Genomic DNA, 10,031 nt, shown 5'->3' on the forward strand with positions numbered 1-10,031 from the left:
GTTAGCAGATTAAAAGGGATTACAAGCCTGTTTACAAAGCAACGCCCTAAGCGTTCCCTTCTACCATTTATGGGTAAGCTTCAGAAGTGTCTCTATGGAACTGCAGATGAAGCAGACATTGCGCGATTGGATGCACGGCTTTCGCAGTTTCGCTTATCACAGGATGCTTTTCAGCATGCGTTGGGAGACAGCCTGACAGTATTTAATCTTACCCACACTCAGGTGCAGCTTAACAGAGCGACTATTAATGATCTTATCGGGGGTACGGATAAATTGCGGAGATTTTTAATTAAAGTTAGTCATCGGCTTGACCGCTTCGCAGAGTCCACCGATGATACATTGGCCCTACTTGCATAGCTTCAGTCTGCGACTGATGCTTTACTGATGGCGCTTAATGATATTACGAGTGTCATTGCAGATTTAGACCAGGCGTTAAGCGATCTCTTGACGGGAAAGTTACCGATATCCCTTATATCGCCGGTACAGTTACGCACATTGTTACGTGCCGTTAAAGATACTCTGTCCGATTACCTGGCTTTGCCACGAGCTATTGAGGAGGATATTCTCTATTATTATGATTTGCTCGAGACATGCAGTGGTAGTGCCCACTGCCACGTCTTTTCACGTGCTAACGTTTTTACCATTAAAACATGTTGGCCAGATTTTCGATGTATATCAGATCATACCTACACCGCTTTTCATTCCAAATTCTACAGCTTATGTCTATTATGATCCACGTTGCGTGGCATTTGCGCGGAATAGAGCTCAGCACGTTATTTTTTCCGTCAGGTCGAACGCATCAAGCAATGCATTGCTAACAATCACGATATTTGTCAGTCCGCTTCCGAAATATATTATGTCGCTAATTCTTTTGACTGTATAGTTCCCCTTTTCTTTCATCACAAGGAGCCGATCCCGCAGCGTTGTCCCCGACGAATTAATATTGCTCGGCAGCAGCAGCACCATGTGGCGTATCTTACCAGGTGACTGGTTGATTTCTCCAATCAAACCCTTTACCTTGACCGTTGCATGTCACAATTGGGTAATTATTTACCCCCTGTTACTACAGACATCCGAATTTTATCTCAGCAGGTTGTCACTTTGACTTCCGGCTGTTCAGCGCATTCACGTTCATTCACTTAGCCCGAGTTCCATTCATTTTTGGGAGTTTAGAGACAACGGGCATGGGTTTTAATTTACTGCGTGGGCACCACGCACATTGTGTCGGCACATCGATTTGTACTGATTTAGTACTGATATTGATTTGATTGTATTGTTATTGTTATGGATTTGCTAGTAACATATTTGATTTTGTGTTGTAATTTGTACTTGATCATTTCGTAAGATTGTATTTTGTAGGAGTTATATCTGATAGTGCAGGCTCATTAGTTGCGGTTTACGTTGTTTGTTGTTTTGTTTGTGTATTTCACTTGTTAGCCGTGTAGGCCGGCCGAGGGGAATTACTTCCTACTGGTCTATCTCCTCGCATGTTCGGTTAGAAGGCGGACTAATCGGACGTGTTAGGGTTGTGCAGGAGCGCATTCCTCGGCCGTAATACCACTGAGTTTCGGTTGATTGCCTATTTGGTTTATTTTTATTATTGTATTTGTGAAGTGATTATGTTCAATCTTATTTGAAGGCTGTGTCATTGGTATTATACACAGACTAGTTGCTATGTGTGTGTGGTGGTGAGTGTTATTATTAGGTAATAGGATTAGGCGTTTGCTAACTTACTACTTTAACACATTGTCCACTAGTGAGATTCCAATGTTTTTGATGTTCGTAATTGTTTAACTTTGTGGTAAATGTTCGTTGACATCGCTTGTCATGGTTAAATGTTTGTATGTTTATATGTTTGCTGTGTTTTAGAACTTACACTTGTTGCCGTCAAGGCACGAAAGTAAGTTTGTCGGTGGCGGTAGTAGTGTAAAACCAGAGGCCAGTGTTAATTAGGGTTAACAGGCGTCGTTAATATCGAGAGTAGTGTAACGATATTTACAGAAGTTACAGAAAACTAAATTGACAAGGCCTATTATGATGCCAACACCTCTGGATAGCCGCTTCGGATGTTTGTTTGGGAAGAACACTCGCGGGGTGGCAGCCTCTTAGAATACAGGAAGTGCGCATGTGAAATCTACACGTGAGTAGAACGTGATTTGGTAAAAAGTCCATTTCAATGCATTACACGGTTAACCCGAACACGCTTGGGTGACGCAGCCTCACATGCACGGTTGCAGACCTGATGGTGCGTCTTGCACATGCTAGGCAAATAAGACAGTGAACGTCACGCTGAGCTGGGTGATATAGTGATATGACCACACTTGGGAGCTCTTTTCAGTAGTTTGCTAATGCGCGCACAGTTACGAATTCAATAGTATTAGACTTACGCTTTCCGGACTCTTGCTCGCACGGCGCTGGAGGGTGCGGTCCGGTGAGCAACAATAGATTACTGTGCGTGGAAACTCAATTCGATGCATCTTACCGAATGATTACTTGTGTGTTGATCATTGATCACTCCACACGGGCATTACCTGACATCTCCTTTCAAGCTGTCACCAGCGAAACACGAAACTAGGCAGAAGCCAGTTAATAACACAACGCTAAGAAGATTAACAATGACTTTAACTATTACTCAGATCACGTGGACCTATATTACAGTCGGGGATCTCCCCGACGTATGCACACAGAACTGAGACAAAGTAAATAGGTAACATTTACACTGTGTCATGTAGATGCTACATAATCGCTAACTCGAGTTAGCTTAACTCGAGTTAGCTTAACTCGAGTTAAATTTCGTCATGTAGACGAGGCTAGTTTTTAAATTGAAGTCTGATGTTTTGTAAAAGAGTGTTTACTTTGATTTAATACGCAATATTTTCACATTTTAATAGAATGCAATGATTTTTATAATATGCATTTGATGCAAATTTATTTTTATTAAATTAAATAGTATATTAATTTTAATTATATTTGATTTTTTTGGGTACAATATTCAGTTTTGGATGTTATTTTTTTCCATTTTCAGTTCTGGAGTGACAATTTCAAAGGGAATCTCGAGGAAAGCAGAGATGTACAATATCTTAATTGATGACTATTTCAAGAAAAGAGGCCTAGATTTCCCCCGTGCTGTGTCCACAACTGAGGGAGCATATTTTGTTCAGGTACAAAACTATCTATAAAATTGAGAATAGTGCACCTATATAATACAGGACTTGAAATTAACTTTTATTAAAAGGTGGCCATTTTTAACCTTCGAAAACAATTTAATAGCTCTGTAGTGTATGAAATAAATATTCATATTTATATTGATGTTTGATATGCAGATATTTACCAAATTGCAGTACCGGTAGACTATAATATATGGTATATTTTATATTAAATATTGAATATATCGAAACTTTGCTTCTGACATAAAAGTTAACATCAAGTCCTGTAGTACACACTGTTAATAATATGCAAAGTTGTAGAGTCAATTTTGCAATATGTCATGACTCTGACTACTACACATGTGAATACTGTAAATATATATTTAATTTTTTCCCGTATTTCAGTTTCAGATTTAGAGTGGTATATGTATGCACCATATAATTTTAGAATTTTCACTTGATGTATGTCAGATTTAGTGTGCTTTGTAGTCACGCATAAATATAAATACATGTATTTACTACCGCTTTCACCCTGTCTAGTTTTGTGTTCAATGTGGTGGTATTTTGTTGCTTTAATATTATATTGCTTTGTCTCACCCAGTACCGGGGCTATGCCCTTATGTACAACGTGCATGGACTAGCATATACAAATAAAAATCGGGGGATCATATAGTCGCCGCTTTGTCCGTCTATCCGAAGTATGTTTGTCTGGGCCGTAACTTCTGACTCATTGAAGATACCCTGATGAAACTTTTAAATATGGATATATGTAGGATGGTATTAAAGGCTGTGTGTCCAATGCTACTTTTGGGGAGCATATTCCATCAGTTTTACTGTCAGATGTTTTTGTCAGAAAATAAAAGTTTTAAATCTTGTCATTTGATATGTTTCAGATCATCTCTGATGCCTTGTGGTATATAACAAACCAACATCAAGTCATAAATGATGCAGCTCGAACGAGGAAGGGCGTTCAGCCAGTTCCAGCAGCCTTTGCAGAGTACACCGGGTTCAATGATGTCAAGAGAAAGAAGGAGAAAAGTCAGATGAAAAGTCCAGCTCTGAAGAGCAATGGCGAGGCACTGTACAGTTTACTTCTCAAGCCTATCATCAACAGCACTCCAGCATGGAAGACAGCCGGAACAGACATTCAAAACCTGGCTGACTGTCTAATTGCCTATAGTAAATACCTCGAAGTACAGCTGGAGACTCAGTGTGCAAACCTAGCTCTGGATCATCCTGTTCGAACAATCGCAGAAGATACAACACTGGACCACCGCAGAGCTGGAATTACCATCAAAACCAAATACTCCCTTTTGGACTCTGCAGTAAAGACTGCTGACCACATGCCAGTGTTTTTTGATGAGTCAACGCACTTGGAAGTGCCATTTGAAAGTGCCACACAAAGATTTCGATATTTTGAGGAATTACAACTCACTGTGCCAGTTGACATTTTGCGGTTTTGCCCTGGTGGGTCTTGCACTACCACCGTATGTGTTGTGCAAGTCAAAGCTGACCGATCTGAACCCGAGGTCTTGACACAAGGAGCAAGGCTACTTCAGAAAATCAGACCAAGTCTGCACGAATTTCACACAAGAATGCAAAAGGAAACATTCAAGAAGAAAATTGGACATATCACCAAGGTTTCTCCAGCAGTGAGAGACTGTATCTACAGAGCACTGACTCAGGATGCCTCAGCTCCAGCCAACGCGGTGATGACAGAGAGACTCCGTCTTATTTCCTTGGGGCAAACAGGCATTGTTGATGACTTGCGTCGCATGAACACTGGTCGACCACATGTGTTTGATCAGTTCTTTGACAAACTACAAGAGGTCGTCGAGTCTGTTGTTGCTGCTGATGAGAGGCGACACAATGTTGCTCATTTGTCTGAGTGGCTGTCACTGAAGGAAATGATAGCCAAAGCAGCTGAAGTATGTCCGCCGGGTACTAAAATCCCATCAGCTAGCCTGGTGAGATTGCAGTTTGCTCCACGTAATCCCTATGTACATACGGCACTCAATTTCACGTCTCGAATTCAAGTTCAGTATAAGATACAGAGGCGTCAACTTCGTGTAGGCCATCCAGATGACCATTACTGTGCAGCTCAGTTGCAGTATTTCAAAGAGAAGGCAGTTGAACTGAGGGATGAAGCATCAGTCTTTTGCTGTGATGACAAAGCAAAAATTCCACTGGGAGAGCCAGACTGCCCAGTGTCAACGGGAGTCCGAGGAAAGAAAACACTTGCTCCCGTCACCACAACTCTGGGTGCCTGTGACCATGATATGACCATGGCTTCCTTGGTCCCCTCAGTGATACTTGCAACTGAGATCCCAGAAAGTTCACAGAAGTCATTTGTTCGAGGCACCGTGACAACTGTGGTAAGTGATGCTGTCTTTAAAGGTTCCAACCCATTCCGCCATGCCGCCACCTTGGTGAAATTGGCTGCCAAGGATGACAAGAAAATCATTATGAAATTCACAGATGGGGGAACAGACCATCGCAACAATTTGGCATCCGTCAAGTGTGCGAACATTTGTGTGTTCAAGGAACTTGACTTGGATATGCTAGTCCATGCACGTTGTGCACCATGGCATAGCTGGACAAATCCAGCAGAGCGTATAATGTCCATTCTCAACTTGGGACTACAAAATTGCTCTCTCTCAAGAGAAATGGGTGATGAACAGGCAGAAGCCTCTTTCCGGAAATGTGGCTCGATGTCACAGCTCCGGGCTCATGCAGAGAAAAATCCAGAAATCAAAATGGCATGGAGAATGTCTGTTGAACCTGCGCAGTCCATTGTGAGAAATAGATTTGCCCGTCTGTCATTGAAGAGCCAGCCAATACAAGTGATGGACCCGGTTTCTGATGAAGAAATTGACATTGTAAAGCGACATTTGAGAGAGCTGTTCCCTGACATGAATTTGTCAAAGCTGCAGAAGGTACACACATCAAAAGTAAAGTCGTACACAGCCTGGGTAGAGCAGCATTGTAGGGAAAGACATTACACCTTCCAGATAAAAAAATGTGGTGACCCAAACTGTTGCATTCCACCGCGTGCCTCGAACCTGTCATGGCTGCCAGATCCTGTCCTGGACGAAAGTGGTGAGCACTACTTGAAGTACAAAGAGGTGATGTCCAGAAATAATGACACCACAGAGGCTGATAGACCATCCTTAAAACCTGTAAAGGAAAAGCCCCAGAGAAAGAGAACCTCCCAGGCATTGGAAAACCAGGCGGAAACTGGTGACTCGCAACAAATGGACACCAGCGATCCAAGCCAAGATGCGGAGACACCAGTGTGCAGAGTTTCATTGCAGACCCCGGAAAACATTCCAAGTACCAGTGATCTGCATGACACATCTCTGTACACTGCACAAAATGCTAGAGCAACTGTGTATTGTACTGAATGCAGGAAGCCACGTGTGATCTACTCAAAGCAACGGCTGTCTCAGAGGCACAAGCTGACATTGACTTTGGTGATGAGTGAGTATGATTACACATGTGGTGCCCCCCTGTTACCCCCAACCTGCTCCATCTCGAAGACTGTGATGTGCAGAACTGGCATTTCCTGTGGTTGCCCAGTCGAAAATCCTTACTATACAAGTGCCATAGGAAGACTTGACATATGTGCTTTCTGTGCAGCCGAGGAGGCAGAGGTGAATGCTGAAATGAAAAAAAAGTTTAAAACTGTACTACCTCTTTGTGCAGATTGCTGTGAAGAAGGCCGAAAGGCAATAGTGTATCGCCCCTTCGGGAACAGGAAATAAAGACTGTATTTGTGCAAAATGTATTTTCATTGTTCAGTTTATACAGTTTGTATTAATAAATATTGAATGGTAAACTGCTGACTGACATTTTTATGCTAGAAACAGAATCAAACAATAGACTTTACTAGATATTTACATGTCAGACTGTGGGAATGGGGGTCTATAGTCTGGTTTATTGTTGATCCGACATGTTTTTCAGGAAATGTTTCAGAAATTACTTCAGAACTTTGAGAACATTTCAGCTGTCTGAGCAGGGGTCGAAATTAGATTTTTATTATGGTATCCATTCGGGATACAGGTATGAATCTGGTATCCCCCAAAAGATGCTACTAGGTATCCCGCGATTTTTTTTGGAAATCCAAAAATCTTGAAATATGCAATAATAGCATTTGAAAATTATTAATATGTAATGTAATTATTATATAAAAATCTCGCTCCCGCGTCTAATCATTAGTGGGCTGAGTGCATTCGCGAGCATTTCATTTTACCATAGATATATACAACACAGGTGTTATATCAGGAGTGGTTATATACTGTACACACACTGCAGTACACTGCAGACGTATTGTATAGACGATTTCTGGCTCGCCTTGATACAATCATGATACAAAGTATACACATGTCACAATTATGATCAACATCGGCCACCCTTGCGCCTTGCAAAATATGCTTATGCCTGCTGTATAAAAACGCTAGTGTGACATAGTAAATTAGTAACTAAAGCCGCGCACACGTGGCGATTTTTGTCGACCGAAACCGCGATTCTGTGCCAGCCAACAAAATCGCCGAGAAATCGCCACCGTGCTGCGCTGCCCGGCGTCACCGATTTTGACGCCAGAAACTCGTCGCTGGAATATCAAACATGTTGATATTTGTTGCCAGTCGCTAACAATCGCCTACGTGTGCGCCGCACTGCCCAGATGCTCATGCTTACGTTGGCCAACGTTGCGCATTTGGTTGCACGGTCACGGTTGGCAATATGACGTGGGCCAACGTTGGGCAACGTTGGCACGGCGAATCATGGTTGCATCATGTGTTGGCATATATGACGTTGGGCCAACGTTGGCATATGGTTGGCATGGTCACGGTGGCAAGGTGGTTGGCCGCATGCCGTTGGGCAACCGGTGGCGTCATGGTTGGCCATGATGGCTAGTTGGAAATGGTTGGCTGCATGACGTTGGGCCAACGTTGGCGTATGGTTGGCACAATGCTAGTTGGCCAGTGGTTGGCTACATAACGTTGGCCAACGTGGCGTATGGTTGGCATAATGCTAGTTGGCAAGTGGTTGGCTGCATGACGTTGGGCCAACGTTGGCGTATGGTTGGCATGATGCTAGTTGGCAGTGGTTGGCTGCATGACGTTGGGCCAACGTTGGCGTATGGTTGGCATGGTCACGGTTGGCAAATGGTTGGCTGCATGACGTTGGGCCAACGTTGCGAATGGTTGGCATGGTCACGGTTGGCAAATGGTTGGCTGCATGACGTTGGACCAACGTTGACGTATGGTCGGCATGGTCACGGTTGGCAAGTGGTTGGCTGCATGACGTTGGGCCAACGTTGGTATATGGTTGGCATGATGCTACTTGCAAATGGTTGGCTGCATAACGTTGGGCCAACGTTGGCATATGGTTGGCATGGTCACAGTTGGCAAATGGTTAGCTATATGACGTTGGGCCAACGTTGGCGTATGGTTGGCATGGTCACAGTTGGCAAATGGTTGGCTACATGACGTTGGGCCAACGTTGGTGTATGGTTGCAGTGAGGCTAGTTGCAAATGGTTGGTGCATAACGTTGCGCGCAACGTGGCGTATGGTTGCATGCGCCCACGGTCGGCAATGTGTTACGCTACCATGACGCTTGGGCCAACGTTGCGTATGGTGGTTAGCTTGCAATGGTACTACAGTGACAAACAAAACTTTAAAAAATATATACATATGTGGCTGAGAGAGAGCGCGCCGAGAAGAAGCAGAGAGAGCAGTGCCTAGAGACAGCAGAGAGGAGAAGAAGAGAGAGGAGAGAGAGAGAGAGAGAGAGAGAGAGAGAGAGAGAGAGAGAGAGCGAGAGAGAGACACCGAGACAGAGAGAGAGAGAAGAAGAGAGAGAGAGAGAGAGAGAGAGAGCACGTGAGGGAGAGAGAACAGGAGAAGTATGAGCGGGGAAAGGTGGTTGAGGATGGATGGGAGAGAGGAGATTTGGAGAAGGGGAAGGAGCGTAGAAAAGGAAAGGAGCGTATATATAGAGCGAGAGCGAGAGGAACATTAATAGAGAGAGAGAGAAGCGCGCCACGAAAGAGAGAGAAGAGAGAGCGTGGGGGGGCAAGTGAGAAAGTGAGCAAGAGAGCGAAGAACAGAACGATAGGGAAAATGGGGGGGGGGATTGGAGATATGGAGAGAGAGAGAGTGAGACGAGAGAACGAGTGAGACTGAGAGAGAAAGAGAGAAACGCGAGTGAGAGAGAGATATCGCCGAGCTAGACACAGAGATAGTGAGAGCGCGCACACCACCCACACCCTGTCAACAACGCACGCGCGCACACACACACACCCTGCTCACACAAATGCACGCGCACACACACACACACACTTTGCTCACACAAACGCACGCACGCACACACACACACACACCCTGCTCACACACACACACACACACACGCACGCACGCACGCACGCACACGCACGCACACGCACACGAACACGAACACATATACTCATATATATTACTTTGGTATCATAAAAGATTACTTAGCCTTTGAAAACAATGTGATTAGTCCGCTCTAGTATTGTCTCAACTACCGTACGTGCGAGCACACGATTTATTTAATTTGGTGAGCGCAAAGACGTACGTATATAATGTTCACATCCGTCTTTGGAGTGTGAGATCGAGTGTGAGCGTCGAGTGAGTCGTGCACGTGCGAGTGTTTACAGCGGGCCTATACATACTATCAGGAGTTAATAAAGACAAATATTTGTCTTTATAACTCCTGATACTATCAAGAGCGTATAAAGAAGGCCTTCTTTATACGCTCTTGATACTAATATCTAAATATATATGACGTGATATATTATATATGTACGTGATTAGTATATATGTGTATGTGCGCGTGCGTGTGCGTGTGTCTGTCTC

General features: G+C 43.9%; 1 protein-coding gene across 1 annotated transcript; it reads left to right on the forward strand.

Moving 5' to 3' along the window:
- The first annotated feature begins 2,985 nt into the window (after positions 1–2,985).
- LOC106816458 lies at positions 2,986–6,913 on the forward strand. Its single transcript, XM_014821081.1, has 2 exons — positions 2,986–3,161; positions 4,040–6,913. Exons 1-2 carry the CDS (start codon positions 3,003–3,005, stop codon positions 6,908–6,910), a joined length of 3,030 nt encoding a protein of 1,009 aa, XP_014676567.1. The 5' UTR covers positions 2,986–3,002; the 3' UTR covers positions 6,911–6,913.
- The last annotated feature ends 3,118 nt before the right edge of the window (positions 6,914–10,031 follow it).

This window comes from Priapulus caudatus, unplaced genomic scaffold, assembly GCF_000485595.1.
Source record: "Priapulus caudatus unplaced genomic scaffold, Priapulus_caudatus-5.0.1 Scaffold1386, whole genome shotgun sequence".
NCBI classification, from domain to species: domain Eukaryota; kingdom Metazoa; phylum Priapulida; class Priapulimorpha; order Priapulimorphida; family Priapulidae; genus Priapulus; species Priapulus caudatus.

What these genes read in the sequence shown, in the direction of transcription:
- LOC106816458 (XM_014821081.1), top strand. Translation starts at nt 3,003, where the DNA reads ATGTTATTTTTTTCCATTTTCAGTTCTGGAGTGACAATTTCAAAGGGA. An exon ending in AGGGAGCATATTTTGTTCAG is followed by an intron (nt 3,162 to 4,039) that starts GTACAAAACTAT and finishes GATATGTTTCAG; the next exon opens with ATCATCTCTGATGCCTTGTG.